Raw genomic sequence first — 20,959 nt, forward strand, 5'->3', positions numbered from 1 at the left:
ACTTTTTCAATCTTAGCTGAAAGTTCATCGAACGATCTTCTTCCATTTCAACCCTTTTTCTCGAAATTTCCTGTTAATCTTGTGCCATCCTTTTCATCGACTCTTGGTACAATTCTCATCGAATCTTTGTTTCTGCACCGATCGCCTCAACGATTGTCTACTAAAACGGTGTACACGATTAATCGATTTTAATTCGACATATTTTTAGATCAAATGACATCATGTTCGATATTAGAATCATAAACGGATATTATTGAATTCGTTATACCAATAAATTATGTAAATAAAAGACGTTATTGGAAAATGGTTATTGAGAATATTTCCTCCTAAGAATCAATCTCGCGCAACTTAATATGTACTTTATATCTTTCGAATCATTGAATAACATTGCAAAATTTTAGAAATCGAGAGAAATTTTAAGTTATCCTAGGAGGGAAGATATTCGAAGATACGTTTCATCAAAAAACTTTGCTTCTTAGAAAGATATATAAAAGAATCTTAATCAATAAAGTCATTAAAAAGAAAAGAGAAGAGATTTAAAATTATTGAAAAATAAATAGAAAATGAACAATTTTTGATTTGAAAAAATCAAAGAATACAAAAATTATAAATATTTATTAACAAAATTTGATTTTAAAAATTTAAGTGAATGCTCAAAACATGATAAAAATCATTTTAAATTCGAAAACAACAATTCGTAAATCGAATCCTTAATATTACGAAACATCATCCCTTGATCCTATACGATAAAAGGTCTCACAAATTTGTCAATAATGTTTTTATTATAGAATAAATTGGAACGTTGAACGTATATTAGACAGATAGTAAGATAAATAGCCAGAATAAGTGTTGGAGAAAGGATACGTAGAATCCAATAAGAATCAACGACGAACTATCACCATGAAATTGATGGGTGTTTTGTTTTATAAAAACAATTTACGAAAAAGTTGTTTTTTTTTTTAGAAAATTTTAATTTTGGAAGATCATAGTTTTTTTTTTCTAATATTTTATTTTGTGAACACAAGAATACAAAGACATCCTGTTTTTCATCGTTATCATGGTCTTGCATGAAGAAGCTGGAAGTTTGATAAGATTCAATAAAGTAATCGGATTGGAAATAATGCTTTGCCTTTATTAAAGTTCTATTGGAAGATTTTTTTAAAATTAATAAAAATGGAAACATAAAAAAATAATTAAACTATTAAAAATATAATTAATAATAAACAAACAATAAACATGATTGAAAAAAGAAAAAAGAAATAAAAAAATTAATAGAAATATAGAAATCTATAAATAGATTACCAATTATTTTGGAAATCTTTTATAATAAATTTTCTATAATCAGAAATTTAATCATTTCTTTTATTCAATTTATATTTATATAATATCGTGAATGTTTTGATGATATGAGAAAAAATCTATCGCGATGAAATAATCTAATTTTAAAAAAATGTTAATTTTGCATTGTTCAATCAAGCAAAACTTAAAGTCTGATTACACAACGCAGATTGTTTCTTGTGATCGACGCACGTCGATAAGAATTAAGACGACATTTGCGTGTGTCTTCAATAGGATAGAACATTGAATCATTAACAAATCAAATAGTCAAATTGACTATTCCTGATTGTGCAAGATTAACAATAAGATCATATTAAAACATTAAAAACAAAATGGAAGAATATTCGAATAGTATTTTAATTTAATACATATTTTAATAATTAAATAATTGATTCAAATTATGCAATTCTTAAAAAAAAAATACATTTTATATATTTATAGTTTGAAAAAAATTTGTTATGCGATATTAAATTATAGTGAAATGTCTGTTTAATTTCATATAAGTGAAATAATGTTTAGGTAATATATAATTCAGTTAAATAATATTTGAGAAAATAAGAACTCTCTATTTTTATTTTCAAGAGTTCAATCTGTAAATATAAAAATGTATTATTATGATACTACCTTTATATTATTCTTCAATTTTCAAGATCAATCAAAATTTTGTTGTTACCTTTATTATATATCTACAAATAATATTCAAAATGAATTTCAATTAATATTATCTTAATTTATTAATATTTAAAAAAATGTAATGATGAAATACCTAGTACATTACCTTCTATATGTAGTATCTAATATACTATCCCTTTAATAAATATATTAATTTTATAAATATATTTCTTTAATAAAATTATTAACAGATAATAATAATTCTTCAAATAGACTTAAGAATAAAAAATTAAAAATAATAATTCTTTTATTTAACAAATTTAAACTATTTATACTCTTCTTTTTATAAGCTAATTATATTATATTTTAAAAAAAATCTATTTCTAAGGATTAAAATAAATATTTATATTATTTTCTAACTTCTAAAATGCCCGGTATTTTCTTCATGATTCAATAATTTTTTTACAAATGTAGACACACGAAGAATGAAAGGTTGAAATTAATGTTAACCCGTTACAGTAGAATGCAACGACTTAATCGAAAGTCCATCAAGGGAAAAGAGTGAAACGACGAACGAATTATCGATGCGTATTGCTATCGTAAGCTCTGACAAAGGCGAAGCTCGAACCAAGGCCATATACGCAACAAGACCTATTTTGTACGACTTCCTTGTCGACTAATTCGGCTCGATATACCCGCCAATGTTTCCTGAAAAAGAAGAGATGAAAAAGTCACGTTATTTCTGGTCTTGCACAATGATGAAAAAAAAAAAAAAATAATAAAATTGAGAAAATGTTACGCAATGTGCATATTTGAAAGATAAATATGGATATGAATGTGGTTTGATTGTGAAAATAATTATGAAACATTTTTATTTGTTTTTATAAACAGAAAATTGAATAAATAATAATTTTTGTAAAATTCAATAGCTTTGTTTATAATTGCAAACTTTTTGAAATAAAAATAAAATATATATATGTGTAGAAAAATTTTAATAAATTATTATTTTTTATTGGAACGTAAAAATAATAAAAGTATTTCTTCTTGAAATTAAAAATATTAAAAAGAAAATATAAAATATTATACTTTCTTATAATTATTTTCTTGTTTATCGTTGAAATACAGAAATAAATTAGAACAAAACGCAAAATACAGTATATTAAAAAAAAAAAATTTTATAAATTTTTGTAAATTTCGTAATCGTGTTAAAATCTGAAAAAAAATTTTTTAAAATATTAAAAAAAAAAAAGGCAAGTATATGATGTGTGTAAAAGAAAAAAATGATAGAAAATCTAAGGATATAATAAAATAGACTATTGACTGCGAGGCTATAGAATATAGAACATCCTCCAGTAGTAAATCGAATCGAAAATCCTTGTGGAAAAGAGAGAATCGACAAAGTGCAATTTCCGCGACGGAAATTACATCTACGATGAACGATGAAAAGCTTTGTTGAAAACCTTTCCATGTACTTACACGCGTAAACATTGTATGCTTACTTACGTGTCAAGAATAAAAGTAACTGTTCAGAAGGGAAAAGACAAAAACTGATTCGATACAGATGATTATTCATATCAAAAATGTCTGCATATGACATTTTATTTCAATCTTTTTCTGTGAAATTATTTATATTTTATATCGGCGATATAATAATATATTCTCCGTTGGAATTGGTACAAATTTAATAATAGATCATTTCTAGTATTCAATTTAAAATTATTTCAAGAGTGGCGAAATATGACTTTAAAATATCTTTTATTTAATCATTACGACAAAGACATATTTATATATGTGAAAAATAAATGAAATTTTGAATATTTTAATATTGAATTTTTATGTATCATTAAAACTTTAATCATTCTATTTTTAAGAAAAATATTTCTATCATTTATTTTCACATTTCTATATATTAAAGTTTCTTCATATTTTACGTCTTTTTCTAAAACTTTTAATATCTTCATAAAAAATTATTGTCCATTTATCTGGAATGAAATCCAACGTTTCCAATGCTCCTGTTCAAAAGCAGAATTGCCAACTAAATCTCAAACCAACAACAAAAGCTTAATCAACACTAACGAGTAGTCACTCGATAAATAGGTTTCCCTTGGTACACGAGAAGCTCATTTTACATCCGGAACTTGGATGGAGGAACTATAGGTAAGTAAGTAGGTATCCACTCGGAGAAAGGCGTAGGTCGAGCTTTCGTCTTGGTCGCGAGCTTGCAGAATCGTCAGTCGTTTCTCGCGTCTCGTCGATGAAGCACACCCCCAATCCTATATAAGAAACATTCGCGATAAATCGGCAAAATTTAATCGTAATCTCTACATTTTTGTTCCATTAATCTTTCTCCTTCTTTTCGAGGAAGAAAAAATCTGTGTATCTTATTCCAAGAATCTCTTTTATCGTTGACAAAAAAAAGAAGAGGAGTAACAATACGTGACAGAAGTGATTAAAAAAAATAAGAATCTCTTTATCTTGTGATTTTAAATTTTCTTTGCAAGAGTTAATTGGTATATTTTGATTGACGTGATCGATCGATTTTTCATGGACTTTTTATGCGAGAAATTCTTTGCGCGACATGATGAGAAACAGAACTGTTAGAGGTGAGGAAGAGCTTTAAAGATCCGTGAATTATGGTGGATAAATTGCACGAGTATGAAGGTTTCGCTGGGAGGGTGCACGATGTTCGAGACAAGTTTAAAGAGAAATGGGAGGCGTGGAAGGAGTGGAAGAATGGGATACCGATGGACCAAGGGATCGAGGGGATCTTGAATCATATACGAGGACCGCCAAAGTTGGAGAGAACTTTGGACGATTATGCGCATATTTACAGGTATATGCATTTATGGGAAATGTCAAAGTGCAAAAGTATGGAAAAATATATAAAATTCGAAGTAAACTATGATATTAATATTTGACGAATAAAACAAATTATATAACAAATTATTATTTAGAATATTATTTTTTTTTTTAATTATATTTATAAAACTATTTTTACTTTGATTTATGATGACTAAAGTAATTATGTTTGCAGATATATTTGCAGATAATTTGATATTGATATAATAATGCTATATAAAATATAATAGTGATAAATAAATAAAATAAAGGATTAAAAAATTTTTGAAATCTTCTTTATTATAAATAATATTCTATGAAATATTTTTGTTTAAAATAGGAGGAAAAATATCATTATATATCATCGCAAATTTATTGAAAAATAAAAAAGAAATTTTTTTAGAATAACAATTAATTTTTTCATTTTATTTTGAAAGTAAAAATGAATTTGTTGAATTTGTATTCAATAGATATATTGTATTCAATAGATTATTTAATTTAATAGAAAAGAACAAATCAAGAATTAGGTAAATTAAAAGTTGAAATATTTTCCAGAAAAAAGACGCGAGGAGAATTGGTACGTGTATCCGCGGCTGTAATGGGAATCGAATTTTCATATGCCGCGGAAACAGCATTTGTTTCACCAACTTTATTGAAAATCGGCGTCGATCATCAGCATATGACCCTCGTCTGGGCACTCAGCCCTCTTATTGGCTTTTTCGTGACGCCGATTTTAGGAAGCTTGAGCGACAGATGCAGATTGAAATATGGAAGAAGAAGACCCTTCATCCTATTATTGGCTTTAGGAGTTTTAATAGGTAAAATTATATGTAAAAAACAGTTTTATACACATTTAGATATATTTCAAATATGTTTTTTTTTTCATTGATAATTTTCTTGCAGAAAATTCGAAAATAAAAATAAAACAAACAAAAAAAAATGAAAACAATAATATTGTTCAAGATTCTATTCTTATCAGTGAATATAAGTGAAATATATTTTTTTTTTAAATTTCAATATCATGAAATAAATTAAATAAAGAAATAATAATAATATAGAATTAATTCTTTCAAAATTAATAATTCCTTTATAGATTGAATTATTTTTTTGATACGATTTAAAATTGACACTAATTAAAATTCTATTATAAATAATCATGTTTTATAAATGTGATTATATACTTATTTTTCTCCTATTATAGTTCATATTATTTCAATATTACGTTCATTAAAGATAAACTTCGAAAACGTTTAAGAAAAACATATGAATCCAACAAACAATTAACAATTTCATACTTTCCTTTATATTAATAAAAAATGAATTTATATTCTCCATTCATTATGCTTGAAAATAGAATATTAATTATTAAAACTTTTCATAATCTCATATCATTAATTATGATTAATTGATGAACAATTTTTTCAATTTGAAAAAAAAAATCTAAAATTACATTCTCTTTGCATTTTTTACTCGCTTATCAAGGATTAATATTAGTACCGAACGGTGAGGACATGGGATACGCGTTTGGAGACATTCCATCTACATTGACTAATTATACAGTTCCCGTGGGACATCGAACCACGGCGAAACATGCGAAAGAGGAGTTAGCGAAACCTCCGTCTCACTCTTGGGGAATTTTCTTCACGATTCTGGGGACGGTTTTGCTCGATTTCGATGCGGATGCTTGTCAAAGTCCAGCCAGAGCTTATTTACTCGACGTCACTGTACCTGGCAAGTAAATGCAACTCGTTTATTATATATTTAATTATTTCTTTTGAATGAGATAAAGTGAATATAATAGAGGAAATAAAATAATATTATAATTTAATTAATTTAAATTTAACTAATTTAAATTTAGAAATTTAATATAAATTTATAATTTTTACTATGATGTATTGTAATTGTAATCATTGATTGTAATTGTAATCATAATTGTTATATTTTTATAGATGATCATGCTAAAGGTTTAAGTACATTTACCATAATGGCGGGTTTAGGAGGTTTCATGGGATATGGATTAGGTGGCATTAATTGGGACGCTACGGCAATAGGAGTTATGTTAGGTGGACATCTTCATGCCACTTTTACCTTGATAACAATTATTTTTCTTATTTGTGTTTCTTGTACTATTACCAGTTTCAAAGAAATCCCATTAGAATTATTGGAAAAGGATCAGGAATATCAATATTTACAAGAACAAAAGGTTTGCTTAATATTAATTAATTATCAATATTAGTAATAATAATATTGATTTAATTGAATTCAAATTCATTTAATTATTAATATTAGTTATTAGTAATTATTATTTTAATAGTATATATGCATATACTATTAAAATACATTAAAAGCAAAAAATTTGAAATTATCAATAGAAAATTTTTGTTTTAATACCTTTTTTTCTTTTTTCAATATTTTCGAAAGTATTTTGTTATATATGTATATATTTGTTATATATATATTCTTGAATTTCATTTAGATATCTGGTGAAGAAAAAGAGGACGAGCAAAAGGAACATGAAAAAATTACTACGGACGAGTGTGTTTCTTATGGCAGCCTAGACAATGACCAAGAAATTGTTACTAAAAAGGACGTAAGTCGATTTACTATTCATTAAAATCATTAATTTTTAAATTTCATTAGTTATTAATTATTTTTTATTTAATTAAATAAAAAATAAATATCAAAATTATAATTTTTAACGTAAAGATTATTTATCTTAGTATTTTTTTTTTTAAAATAGAAATAAAATGGTAACATGATAAGTGAAATAATCATGTTTTTTTGGAATTTGGGGGAAACAGGAATTTGTTCTTAAACCCCTTCCAATTCAAGAACCGGAGAAAAGAGCTGGTCAAGTACCAATGATACCAGATGTAACTACTCAAAATACTGATTACATGAAACATGGTTTCAACGAAGATATCCAAGGAAATCCAAAAGCCACATTAACGGAATATCTTCTTTCAATCGTGTATATGCCGCACAGTCTTCGCATGGTGTGCTTAACTAATTTATTCTGTTGGATGGCACATGTATGTTATTCCTTGTATTTCACGGATTTCGTTGGAGAAGCTGTTTATGGTGGAAATCCACAGGTATCTGAAATATTAATATTAATATTAATATCTCTTTGACGCTTTGTCGTTTATAATTATTTCTTACTGATAAATTTATTACCATAATTTTTTATTTTTAAATTTTTATTTGTAAATTACAGGCTCCAGAAGGTACCAAAGAAAGAGAATTATATGAAAGTGGAGTTCGTTTTGGATGCTGGGGAATGTCTATGTATTCATTATCTTGTTCTTGTTATTCACTGGTCATCGAGAAACTCATAGAACGCTACAAGTATTTTTATATAATTAATATTTCCTTTTTCTTTTTTCTTTTATAAAATTCTTTATAAGAAAATAATTAGTTATTTGTTAAAATACGATCATATGCTAAAAATAATCTTTATTTTATTTTTTACTTAACTTCTTTATAATATTCTTTATAAATATAGATATTTTGATAAAAAAGAAAATAATTTTCTAGATAAAAGATATATAAGCGTTATTTGTTTTAACAGAGCTCAGAGAGTTTACATTTGCGGCTTACTATTCTACAGCACCGGAATGATGATGATGGCATTAACGAAACATCCCGCAGGAGTGATTATATTCTCATGGACCGCAGGTGTTATGTATTCCACGTTATTCACTATGCCGTATCTACTAGTTGCACATTATCATGCTTCATCCACTGTAAGTAATCTTAAGAATATATTTCAAAATGAATCAATCAAAAAATTTAAATAATTCATAATTCCATTTAAAATTAAAAAAAAAATCTAGAATTATCTGTATAAAAAATATTATTAGAATAAAAATATAAAAATATAATTTAGAATTAAAATTTTTATTATAGAAATGTAATTGTGTTTAAAAAAAAAAATAAAAAAAAATAAATAATTTGAAACAAAAAACAAAATTAAAATTTAAATTTTAATTATATTTATTAAAAAAACAATTATTAAAAAAAAAGATGAAAAAACAATTTAAAAACATAAAAAATATACATATTTTTATATTTTTATAAAAATTAATAATATCATAAGTATACATTAAATTTTATTATCATCTATTTTTATGAATGTTTTATGAATCAATGAGAATAATTTAATAAAATAGTAATATTATTAAATGGCATAATATAAAATGTAAAAAACATATATGTGCATATCGGATATAAATTAAATTAATTGGCTCTGTATACAGTTCGAAGTAACAACCGAGGGTGAAGCCATTCAAAGCGGAGGAGTACGTGGTCTTGGCACAGACGTTGCAATCGTCTCTTCCATGGTGTTTTTAGCCCAGTTCCTACTCTCCTGCTGTCTCGGGACAATTGTTAGTAAATCTGGAACTACTACGGCGGTGGTATATGTAGCTAGTACTCTCGCTGCTTGCGGAGCCATTTCTGCAACGCAGATCATGTATCTGGATCTTTGAGTTTTTTATTATTATTTTTTCAATAAGATTTAATTTTATCTGTTAACTGTTAATTTTATATTTATTTTTAAAAATAATAACTAAAAAACTTTATTATTTTTAAATATTTTTTAAAAAGACTTTAATATTCTTAAAATAAAACGTTACTCACGAATTTCTTTCTATAAAAATTGACATATCCATCATTTTCGATTTATTTCAATTAATTATATATACATATATGAAAAGAATTTCAAATAAATATGAAAGATCCGTAAAAACTTTAATGAAAAAGTTGTGTGTAAAAATATAATAACGGTAACGATGCACAAATAATGGCTTCGTAATCTACGATACATTCATACAGATACAATTCTGTATAGTTCAAGAATATTTGTAAATAAATGTAACTTACAAGAATATAATAAAATAGTACAATCCATCTAGATAAAAAATATACCTTATATTAGTAAGTCATTATCATAGTTAATCATCGTGTGATATCAAGCCACAAATTTCAAGAGCAATTTCGATTTCTCTAAAAATTAATCTACTTAAATCCACAATGTATTTTTTAACATATTCATCTAATTCAAAATTCTATAAAAACAAAACAAGAAATATTTATTTGCTTGTAATTACTATATTTTTCTTATATTTTTATCTTTTATGCATTTTTTATTAAAATTAAGAATTAACAAAAAAAAATAAACTTAAAATTATTATAGAATAAGATATTGAATGAAGAAGATATTATAGAATGATGAAGTTTTTCATAAATTAATTGAAGAAGAAGAATTTTTTTATAATTTTATATTTTTTTATAAATATTTTTTTTATAATTTACATAAAATATTTTTATGTCAATTATTAATAATAAATTTCTCCTAACACATACATTTAAATGAGTGATCCCATACCTTTATAATTTCACATTGTTTGTCCTTACAAATTACAGGAAAAGAAAAAAATATTCCAGATCGAATCGAATAAGAAAGATCGGACAATACACCCATACTGGTCCATTCATTTTCTGGAGTACCATTCCATAAGATTTTACAGTGCTCTGCTAATGCATAAGCTATGGAATTAATTAAGCATGATCTATTGTTGGTACTTTGAATAATCTAGGAAAAGAAACGTAACTATTTAATTAACGAATATTAAATTTTATTTTATTCACAATAACGACAACATACACATAATAACAATATATTATCTTATGATAATTTAACGCAATTATTACAATTCATTCTTAAAAAATTTGCAAAGATTTTAACAAAAATTCAAATAAAGCATAAAAGGAAATATATTTTTCCTTTTATGAAGGAAATGTATTTTTTCTATTAAATATAATATTAATAAGATCTTTTTTTAATTAAAATTTTTAATATTAATATTAATATTATATTTTAATATCAATAATATTAATAATTTTAATATCAATAATATTAATAATTTTAATATTAATATAATATTAAAAATTTAAAAATTGTTAAAAGAAAAATATTAACATTAATGAAAATAATAAATATAATAAAAATTTATCACATATAAAAGATCTAATATAATTGGTGTATGTTATTAATATATTGTTGTAATAAATCAAGAAATTAAATGAAAGTTAAGAAAAAATGAAAATAAAAATCTTACACGTGGAAGATCATTATATATCCAAATTTTTAAAGAATTTTTCAAAGGTTTTCCATTGGTAAAATATAAATATCTACAATCTGGAAAACAATATATTCCATTCGAACCCCAAATTATTATATTTTTCACTTCCGTTGGAAGACAATTTGCTCGTGCGGCAATCTAAAAATTTAAAAATTTGTCAATATTATGTTATTTAAAATAATTGAAATTAATTTTAAATAATTTATAATCGTAACTTAATATTAATAATATTTAAATTTAATCTGTATAGTAAATTAAAGAAAAACAATAATAAATTTAGAAAAAACATTTACATAAATAATACATATACCTGAGTTTTAACAATATTTAAATTAAGCATGGACAAAGTAGTTATATTTTTAATAGGAATAGATTTCGCATATTTGGATATAATCGTAGCAGCAGTATTTCCAAGTACAATAATTCTTGCATCTTTTTTCACATATTTATTTATAATTTGACCCTGTGTGACAATTATATAAAAAGATTTATAAATCTCAAAAACTTTAATATATTGAATTTAATGAAATAATACTATAATATATAATAATTAATACATAAAATTTGGAAATAAGAACATAATCTTTAAAAAAGGATTCTGTGTATTCGGGTTCTTTGAAATTATATTCCCTCGAATGACCAATGCAAATTACAACATCTGCATCCTTGAATTCGAAAGCATTATTGCTGTAACTGATACCTATAAATATACATAATATTATATATATTCGTGAATATCTTTGGAGAATCGATTCTAAAGACTAAAATAAACATGAAGTTTAATATACAAAATATATATACAAAAATATCAGTTAAGGTTTATTTATTAAATAATTTAACTTAAATGAAGAAAGATCAAAATATGAAAAGCTGATGCTATACCGGAAAGTTACTTCAATTTTTCTTCATCTAAAACAAATTTTAATTGCTTATAATTTAATAAATTAAACCTTAATCGATATTTTTATGAACCAATTTTTTTTTATATCTTTTTTTGTATTCTTATCTTCTAGAATCGATTTTTTAAAAATGTCTTATAAATACATCATTGTATTATATTATTAAAAATATCTCGTTATCGTCTATATTTTGTATTTCTTTAACAAATAATCTGATTATTTTAGTATTAAATTACGATTATCTTTTTGATTATTCTAATATTCAAACATTTGATATTTGAATAATTTAGCATTCAAATATATGATTAACATAGTACTCGAATATATTACTATTCAAATATTTTGTTAAAAATTAAATAGATCTCTTTAGAGTATTTATATCATATTTATTACTTAAAAGTAAAAAAATGCATAAGTATAAAAATGCACATGCATTTACCACTTAGAAGTTTAGGACTAAAGGAATTTAATTCAATTGCAAGGCTTTCCAAAAACATCGTCTTGGTTGATAATTCGTAGAGACTGATAAAAATACATTGATTTTTTCCGAATACATCATCAGTAAGTATTCTGTATAGAAACGATCGAGCAATTTCCGTTGTACCATCTGTAACTACTACTTTCAAAACATTATTTTTAGATAATTGATGAAAAGAATTATTAACCATATATTCGTTCTTTTCTAAATTCATGTTGTTTTTTTGTATCGTTTAATAAATATCGATATTAATCATAGCATTATATTGTTTTTTTATATATATTGTTTTAACTTAAAAAAAACAAAAAGAGATAATTTTTAGACAGAATTATAATGAAAATATAATTATTTATTAGCTGCGCAAATTATTTATACATTTTTCTAAAATTTCTTTTTTAATACGAGGATAATCTGGATTTTGTTTCAAAACTTCGTTGCAAGCTTCTATCCCATCTGCATAAGCTTTAGCTTTCATCGAACAATAAGCTAATTTATAGGCGATAGATAATTTTGATTTTCCGCCATATTTCCATGCTTGATTGTATTGCGACGCAGCTTCACGATAATTTTGTTCCTTTTCTGCAATGTATCCAGATAGTTCATGAGCTCTTACACAAGTGGCATTATGTTGTAGAACACGTTTTAAAAGATCATTCGCTAAATCATATTTGTTAGATTGTACATAAATATCCGCTAAAAGTAACCAACAACGTTCTAAATATTCAGCATCCTCAAAAGTCCATGTATTCTTGCTGACACGTTTCAAATGATTTCGAGCTCTAGGAGTTTGTTTTAAAAGAATATGAGCCATTGCCATGCCTAAAGCTGGTCCAACATGATCTCGTAACGCTTCTTGACTAGCTAATGTTGTACAATCTTGTAATGCTTTTTCAACATTGGATTTTTGTTTTGTTGCAAGTAGGAAAAAATTACTTAATAATCTATGTGTGAGCATTTCGTGTGGACTGCCTTTAGGATTCAAATCCTAAATAGAAATAATTCTTTTAGGATAATTCTTTCATCAATATTTTATTTAAAATTTAAATTAAATATACTATATATATATATATATATATATATATATATCTAAAATTATAAATTTATTATATAGTTTTTTTTTTTTTTTTGCTTTTTTTTGAATACCTGTAATAAACGATAGGCTGTTTTCAAAGCCATTGTTCTAGAATCCTGATATTCAATATCATCATCATTAAAGACTTCATTTGAAAGAGAAGAATCATCATCTGGATCTAAACAAATTTCGATCATATTATATATTGCTTGTTGGCCCCACTCAGGATCACGTCTTGCAAAATTAAATTGACGAAGTGCGGAATTTAGTCGTCCCATGCGCCAATCTAACAAACCGGCACAATAATAATAACCGGCTGTTAAATTTGCATTGCTCATTTCTTGTTCTGCTCGATGAAGCCATTCTTCAAGATCGTCCATATCTCCTATAAATTCATGTCATTATAAATAAGTTAGACATCAGAAATTAAATAAAAAAATTTTTAATTTTTAATAATTCACCTATTCTACGAGAAACTTCTATTAATCTCGCTAACGCAGTCCAATAAGTTGGTTGTTTTAATAATAGTTGTCGAAAATGAAAGGCTGCCGAATCAAAATCAACTTTTCTGAATGCAAGATCTGCCATCATTATTGAAGCAGCTTCATTATTAGGATCAGTATTCAAAAGAACTGTGCAACTTTGAGCACATCGATCCAAATTATTAGTCTACCAGTTCAAAATATTAATAAATTATTCAATGATTACCATTTATGTATAATTATATATTTTAATTACCTGCATATAAAGCTTTGCTAAAGATAACAAGGCGTTTATGTTTGTAGGTTTATGATTTAATGCTTCCTTATAGTATGTAATAGCTTGATCATAATCTCTTAAAGAAGAAGAATGATCAGCCATTGTTAAACAAATATTAGCCAAAAGCTGTTTCTCATCTTCTAAATTAGAATTTGTTCCCATTCGTTGCATATATCTGTGCTGATTTTCTTTAGCTTCTTTCAATGCTGATAAAGCGCCTTGTACATTATCTGCTTTTTCTCGAGTTTTAGCAAGCAAAAGTTGAAGTTGAGTGCGTACTTGTAAACTTTTTAAATCTGAATCTCGACGACCTTCTAAAATATGAATAAAAAATTATTAAAATAATTAGAAATATATATATATATATATATATATATATATTATCTAGTAAAAATAATTTTGTACCTTGCAATTCCTGGACCAACGTAGTTTCCGCTTTATCGTATTGTTTCATCTTTATGAATAATTTTGCAAGATCTAATTTTAAGCTTTTAAAGTTTTCTTGTTTCATCACATCTCTGTAATAATTGATGGCTTTTGTGTACTGATGCGTTTTTACGAGTGCCTTTCCTAGCTTACTTGCAATGTCTATTTTATTCCTAGGATTCTGTTTTAAAGCTTGTTCATATGCTTCTACTGCTCTCTCTGGTTCTTGGATAGAAATATATGCATCACCAAGCATACTATATGTCTTAGGGCCAGGACAATGTTCAACCAATTCTCTATAAAATAAAATATTCAAACAGAATGAAAAAATATAAAATAGAATGAAAAATATGTAAACTTATAAAAAACAAACCTGAAACACATAGCAAAAGCAGGACGATCTTTTTTGTATTTCAAATTTATTTCGGCTAAACGCACATGTGCTTGTAAATAATAAGGTTGATTTGGAGTTACTTTAGATAAGCAATCAATGGCATTATCCAATTCTCCCATTTCTAAAAGTAATTCAGCATTTCCTATTAATATTTTACCTTCTTCTGAAGTATTTCCTAGATTTACTTTTGCATCTTGTATTATAACAATTGCATCATTAAATCGTTTCATTTTTCCATAAGCAGAAATCAATTCAAGATACAATATTGCCATATCTGATGTTGAAATATCTGAGATTTCTAAATTACTCTTGTATGGTTGCATTCCTGCATATGACATAGCTGTTTGAAAGCTTTTTATTGCACCTTCCATATCATTTGCCTGTTTTTGAACCATACCAGTAATTAAGTGATAAATTGGATTGTCTCTGATTTTAAAATTGTAACTTAAACCAACTTCAAGACTTTGTGAAGCCAATTGATAATTCCCTTGACATGCTTGAATCTGAGCCATTAATAAATGAGCTTTTGCATTAGATGAGTCAACATTATCTAAAAAATTCTTTAATATATATGAAGCTTCTTCTAAATTTCCACTCTGCATTTTAGCTTTACTAATTAATAATTGTGCCATACTTAAACCAGGATATGCTTCTGATAATTTTTCTAACAAATATAAACTTGCCTCTTTGTAATTGGATACACTTTCCTCAAAATTTGTTACATTATTTGTTATAGAATAAATTAAACGTTGTTTGGAAATTTCTAAACATAAATCAGGATTTAATTTTTTTATATAATCGTAACCATATGGTACATATTTACAATTGTCCAGTATGATTGTAGCTGCATTGTTTAAATAATTCAGAGCTTTGATGGAATCATTGGAATTTAATTTAGCAGATATAAAAAACAATTCTGCGTCTACCGAATTAGATTGTATTTCCATCAAAAAATCTATTTGCTGTTGTGCCAAATCCGAAGCATCGATCGAAGTGTCTAAAAATTGACAATGAGCTAATCCCATCAAAGCAGCAAATGAAGATTCATTTATTCGAACAGCACTTCTATACCAATATTCTGCATCTTTTATTTTATCTAATGAAATATACAAATTTCCTAATTCCACCATAAGATCTGCATTTTTCAAATGCTGTTGTAATATTTTTTCAACGATCTTAGAAAGTTCTGTTAAAATTTCTTGATTCTTACAAGCTATTCGTGAAAATAACTGAATATTATTCACTAAAATTGTAATATTCTTTGTTTCTATAACTATCATATTTCTAAAAAAAGACTGTAAATGTTTTAATCCTTCATTGAAATTTCCATCTCTGCAAATATTTACAAATGCATGTGCTTTTATTGCATCCAAATTATTCGAGTCAATTGATAATATTCTGTTAGCAGTATCTAGAACTTGATCCCAATCTTTCATTCCAAGTTGATTATACAATTTTTCAACCAAGGGTAAACATAATTTAGGATAACGTACAATTAATGAATTTAATGTTAATATTGCTCCTGTATAATCTCCATGTTGTTGTTTATATTTTGCAAATCCAAGCAAAGCATTTACGTTTTTTGGATCTTGTTCTAGTACAATTTCGAATAAACTTGGTTCGCTCGAGTTATTTTCGCTTATAATAAATAAATCCACCCAACCTTTCGTTAATAGAATATTTTTATTAGATGAATCGAGCTTATAAGCTCTTTCTATGTATTCTTTAGCTTTATCAATCTTCTGAGATAAAAGCAATACCAAAGCTGCTAATAAGAGGGCATTTGAAGACGATTTTCGTTTCTCATCCCTAATTCTTGTTTCAATCTGTATTATAGTAGTTTTTTCAACATTTTCATTTTTCATATAAACAATACTTTGAAGAAGCAATGCTGCCAATGTATTATCTGCATCATTCATTAAATTCGAACTTTCTTTAATTGCTTCTTGAATCTTCCCAGTTAACATATATGCAAGACTTAGAAAAATTCTTAAACATTCATTTGTTGGATATATTTCGCATGCTTCTTTGCAATAAAGTAACATGCCATTATAATAAAATTGATAACAGAACCATTCAATTATAGTAATATATTCTATCTCCTCCATTTTATTAACAATACGAAGCAGTAATAAATTTTAAATCATAAATAATTTAACTCAATAATTACTCAAGATTTCAATAACTAATGATATAAAAATTATTTATTAAGAAGAATATATCAAAAAATCTTCTGGATCAGGCAGTTCATATATAATATTAGGATCTAAGGATTTTGAATCAGGTCCTTCTAAAATATGTGGTGGTCCAACAACATATTCTTCAAGATCTGGATTTTTAATTGCAAGATAATACTTCTGCATGTATTCACATGTCAAATACATATAATAATTATTCAGAATAACATATGTAAATGCTGTCTAAAAAGATTATATATTGTTATTATATATTATATACATATACTTTTATTATATATTACAATGAAGAATATAATAAAAATATAATTCAATAATATCATTCATGGTTTCATTCATAATAAATATTTATTTGAAAGTACAAAATAATAAAAATAAATTTTACCTCTGTAAGCAATCGTGCTAAACCTTTTCCTGTATATCTATGAGGTACATTAATCCTTTGCATATCTAAGACTTTCCCTTCAGATACATAGTGCAGTACTGCTCTTGCTAATCAAAAATAAAAGAAACAAATATATTTTAAAATATTATTTATATTTACAATAAAAATCGAGCTTCTTTCATTTTTTCTTTTTTTAAGTAGAAAGTATAAATAATAATTAAAAACATATATATTATAATAATAATTTCTCAAATAATATATCTTACAATCATTATCCAATTTTACGTAGAAAAGTCCTCGTTTCTCATTATGATGTACTGTATAAAATAGCCTTGTAAATCTGTTTCGTTTTATTTTCGATGATATTAATGACGATAATTTAATCGTATAACTCATACCATTCGTTACATGTAAAATACTGATAATAAAATGTTTTTTGATAATCCTAATTAATTATATACTTACACATTCATTTAATTTACAAATATATATCTTTTTCATAAAAACTTTGAATATATAATAGGTTAGACTTTTGTTGATGAAGTATTGCTTAGCAACAAAATTGATTTTAAGTGATGTTTTTTTTACAAGAAAAAATTTCATTTATAAAATATAAATGAAATATGATATAAAATATTTATTTGTAACTTATTAATACTATTATTAACTTATATATTAACTTTTATTATTAATAAGTTAATGATTTTAATAATAACAAAACACGTATATAAAGATTAAATGTTAAAATATTTTTTATATCCAATTTTAAATAATTCATATAATTTATTTATTGATATTCAAGTTTTTTTAAAAAAATATATTGCTATAATAAAGATAAGTTATAATGAAATATGATATAAATCTATCTTTAATATTCATTGATGATGCATCAAACCCATAAACATTAAGATATATTGATATAACAATACAATGTCAACATAAATTTGTGCTGTTGCAAATACAACTTCATCTGGATTTAATTCTATTCTTCTTCCACCCATAATTGTTTGTATATCAAAGAACAAGTACTAAAAAATTAATATTTTTTCATTTCTAAAATATATCGTGTAAAACAAAATATATTATACTTGAATTAAATAATTCTTTTAAAATATATATTAACTGTTGATAATAAGGCCATTCCTATAATTGAAATCAGGATATGTAATAATCTAATGTATGTAAACATCAAGGTTATTATCAACACAAAAATTGATACAATAGCAGCCAGTCCAATAATGAACAATATCCCTGTTCTCATGGTTAAATCAAACTGTAAGATTATTTATGTTATTTTTACTTTTTTATTATTTCATATATAAAATTTTGTTGAAAGTACCTTAGTAAATGTTGCAATGAGACTTATTCCTAATGTAATTAATGTTGTCATACCTAATGCCATCAAAATTATTTCAATTTCATAAAAGGCAGATACAAAAGCAGCTAGATATGACATAGCAATTGTCTGGAAATAGTATTTTTTTTTTTAGTATTGAATGTTAAATAATAAAAACATTCAATCAATAAGGTTTTAATATAATTAAAAACCTTACCAATATACATAGCCACAAATAATTGAAAGGTGGAGATCGCCTAGCTCCCTCAAAAAACGATATGGCACAAAAAGAAATAGCGAAGCATATCCTAATAAAATACTGCATTATGCACTAAATAATATATCTAAGTAGTTGCAAAATTTACATACATAGCTACAATCCACAAATACCAATGAATTATCATAAATTTTCTTGCAGAGTCCCTGCAATACAGTTATTAAAATAACATAATTCATTACATCAATTTATTAAAGTGATATTATTAAAACATTATTAAATTATAATGCTTACACGAATAGAAAAATTGCTATGACACCAGATGTAAATAATAATTGAAGTGTTAATATACAGAAAACTTTTCTAATAAAAGTTCTTCTCACTGTGTCTTCTTTAAAATCGCCCATGTACTCATCATCTTCTATTTCTCTTCTTCGTTGTTGCTCGCGCCAAGCTCTATACAATTGTTCGTTTTCTCTTTCTCTTTGCGCAACCATTTCATCAGTGACTACAGTAATATATGGACCCTAAAAAAAACATCAATAAATTAATTATAATATATTGATTTATTATATAATATATAATAAATATATAATTTATTATAATTAATAAATAAATATATAAACATAAGTTATAATTTAGTACTCACTGTTTTTATTTTCTGCCCTCTATATAAAGGAGGTAATTGTGGAGGACCTGGTATAAATCTTTGATTTTCTGCCATTAGATAATTGACAATGAAATTATTTTGACTAAGAAATATTTAAATCAATAGTTGTATACTGTCTATCACACCAGAAATAATATATCTATTAAAAGTATAATATAATCAATTTATAATAAAAAAGTACAATAAATTATTTTCTAATTAATTAAAATTTTTTATTTAAATTTAAAAAATATCAAAACATATAACTTTTCTTTCTATTTTTTATAAATATATATTCAAAGATATTTATTTCTTAATTTTATTTAGATGCAAAATTTCAAAATACTGATATAGATTCATAATATGAACATACAAAATATCAAACTAAATTCATATATGAACAAATGAATGCACTTATATATAATGCATAATAGAAACAAAATACATTTTTAAAATATAATACATAAATATAAATATAAAATTTAAATATTGGTATCATTGAATGAGATAAAAGAAATAGAAAGCAAGAGTTACTTTAATTCTCTTATTGTAATTTGTTTATACAAGTGATATATGTATAAAGTAGTAACAATATGCATATATCTTTTTTTAACAGTAATGTAATTTAATTTATTTTAAAGACAATTCATTTTAAATTATATTATAATTAACTACATATTATAATTATAATTATACAATAATACATTTCTTATAAGTTCTGGAAAACAGTATATTATTTTTAGACTTTGCTTTATTATTTATTATTTTAAATTTTGCTTTTTTCTCTTTCTTCTCTAATAAACAATATATTATTTAGCAGAACAATTTTAATAAAAATTGTGTACTATTTACGAACATACAGAGTGTTTCTAAAAATATATAACAATCCAGATTAATTGTCATAATTGATTAAATAGTATAATTCCGTATAATATATCTATAATTGAAATAAAAAATAATATAAATATTATCACTATATTGAAAGTATTAACAACATGAAAAATATTTTACATGCATATAAAATTTTAATAATATATATTTAATAATATAATATATATTTAAAAAAAAAATTTTTATATAATTTTTATATAATTAAAAAATTATGCGTGATTAGAAACATTCTGCATATATGATAACATAGTTACAGGTACATAGAAATTCCTTCAATATACAATGTGCGCTTAAATTTCTATTTATATATGTAATATATAATAT

At 24.5% G+C, this 20,959-nt stretch overlaps 4 protein-coding genes across 4 annotated transcripts; 1 reads left to right on the top strand and 3 right to left on the bottom strand.

The window, feature by feature from the left end:
- Positions 1–4,088: 4,088 nt before the first annotated feature.
- LOC122711435 (proton-associated sugar transporter A) lies at positions 4,089–9,396 on the top strand. The gene is made up of 9 exons (XM_043930225.1): positions 4,089–4,783; positions 5,344–5,606; positions 6,271–6,519; positions 6,738–6,991; positions 7,265–7,378; positions 7,590–7,883; positions 8,006–8,136; positions 8,360–8,534; positions 9,048–9,396. The coding sequence occupies exons 1-9, from the start codon at positions 4,584–4,586 to the stop codon at positions 9,276–9,278; spliced, it is 1,911 nt and encodes a 636-aa protein (XP_043786160.1). The 5' UTR covers positions 4,089–4,583; the 3' UTR covers positions 9,279–9,396.
- A 60-nt stretch (positions 9,397–9,456) lies between these two features.
- Positions 9,457–12,539, bottom strand: LOC122711436 (malate dehydrogenase, cytoplasmic-like). Its single transcript, XM_043930226.1, has 6 exons — positions 12,273–12,539; positions 11,492–11,634; positions 11,245–11,397; positions 10,911–11,072; positions 10,178–10,384; positions 9,457–9,857 (listed from the first exon to the last, which is right to left on the bottom strand). The coding sequence occupies exons 1-6, from the start codon at positions 12,523–12,525 to the stop codon at positions 9,744–9,746; spliced, it is 1,032 nt and encodes a 343-aa protein (XP_043786161.1). The 5' UTR covers positions 12,526–12,539; the 3' UTR covers positions 9,457–9,743.
- Positions 12,540–12,595: 56 nt separating this feature from the next.
- LOC122711395 (tetratricopeptide repeat protein 21B-like) lies at positions 12,596–17,205 on the bottom strand. Its single transcript, XM_043930147.1, has 6 exons — positions 14,942–17,205; positions 14,548–14,864; positions 14,122–14,456; positions 13,845–14,052; positions 13,455–13,768; positions 12,596–13,296 (listed from the first exon to the last, which is right to left on the bottom strand). Exons 1-6 carry the CDS (start codon positions 17,068–17,070, stop codon positions 12,664–12,666), a joined length of 3,936 nt encoding a protein of 1,311 aa, XP_043786082.1. The 5' UTR covers positions 17,071–17,205; the 3' UTR covers positions 12,596–12,663.
- On the bottom strand, positions 17,170–19,889 carry LOC122711397 (protein lifeguard 2-like). The gene is made up of 9 exons (XM_043930148.1): positions 19,745–19,889; positions 19,390–19,622; positions 19,248–19,301; positions 19,096–19,186; positions 18,882–19,007; positions 18,666–18,815; positions 18,438–18,570; positions 17,543–17,649; positions 17,170–17,382 (listed from the first exon to the last, which is right to left on the bottom strand). The coding sequence occupies exons 1-9, from the start codon at positions 19,817–19,819 to the stop codon at positions 17,170–17,172; spliced, it is 1,182 nt and encodes a 393-aa protein (XP_043786083.1). The 5' UTR covers positions 19,820–19,889.
- Positions 19,890–20,959: the final 1,070 nt, after the last annotated feature.

The sequence above is a fragment of the Apis laboriosa genome, unplaced genomic scaffold (genome assembly GCF_014066325.1).
Source record: "Apis laboriosa isolate Shangri-la unplaced genomic scaffold, ASM1406632v1 scaffold170_cov151, whole genome shotgun sequence".
Lineage (NCBI taxonomy): Eukaryota > Metazoa > Arthropoda > Insecta > Hymenoptera > Apidae > Apis > Apis laboriosa.

Excerpts from the sequence above, each read along its gene's own strand:
- LOC122711435 (XM_043930225.1), top strand. The coding sequence starts at position 4,584 with ATGGTGGATAAATTGCACGAGTATGAAGGTTTCGCTGGGAGGGTGCAC. Across the intron at positions 7,884-8,005 it reads TTTATGGTGGAAATCCACAG|GCTCCAGAAGGTACCAAAGA; the intron begins GTATCTGAAATA and ends TGTAAATTACAG. Across the intron at positions 8,535-9,047 it reads ATTATCATGCTTCATCCACT|TTCGAAGTAACAACCGAGGG; the intron begins GTAAGTAATCTT and ends CTCTGTATACAG.
- LOC122711436 (XM_043930226.1), bottom strand. The coding sequence starts at position 12,525 with ATGAATTTAGAAAAGAACGAATATATGGTTAATAATTCTTTTCATCAA. Across the intron at positions 11,635-12,272 it reads TAGTCCTAAACTTCTAAGTG|GTATCAGTTACAGCAATAAT; the intron begins GTAAATGCATGT and ends GTATATTTATAG. Across the intron at positions 11,073-11,244 it reads TAAATATTGTTAAAACTCAG|ATTGCCGCACGAGCAAATTG; the intron begins GTATATGTATTA and ends TTAAATTTTTAG.
- LOC122711395 (XM_043930147.1), bottom strand. The coding sequence starts at position 17,070 with ATGGAGGAGATAGAATATATTACTATAATTGAATGGTTCTGTTATCAA. Across the intron at positions 14,865-14,941 it reads GCTTTTGCTATGTGTTTCAG|AGAATTGGTTGAACATTGTC; the intron begins GTTTGTTTTTTA and ends TTTATTTTATAG. Across the intron at positions 14,457-14,547 it reads GTTGGTCCAGGAATTGCAAG|AAGGTCGTCGAGATTCAGAT; the intron begins GTACAAAATTAT and ends TTCATATTTTAG.
- LOC122711397 (XM_043930148.1), bottom strand. The coding sequence starts at position 19,819 with ATGGCAGAAAATCAAAGATTTATACCAGGTCCTCCACAATTACCTCCT. Across the intron at positions 19,187-19,247 it reads TATTTGTGGATTGTAGCTAT|GATATGCTTCGCTATTTCTT; the intron begins GTATGTAAATTT and ends GTATTTTATTAG. Across the intron at positions 18,816-18,881 it reads TCATTGCAACATTTACTAAG|TTTGATTTAACCATGAGAAC; the intron begins GTACTTTCAACA and ends ATAATCTTACAG.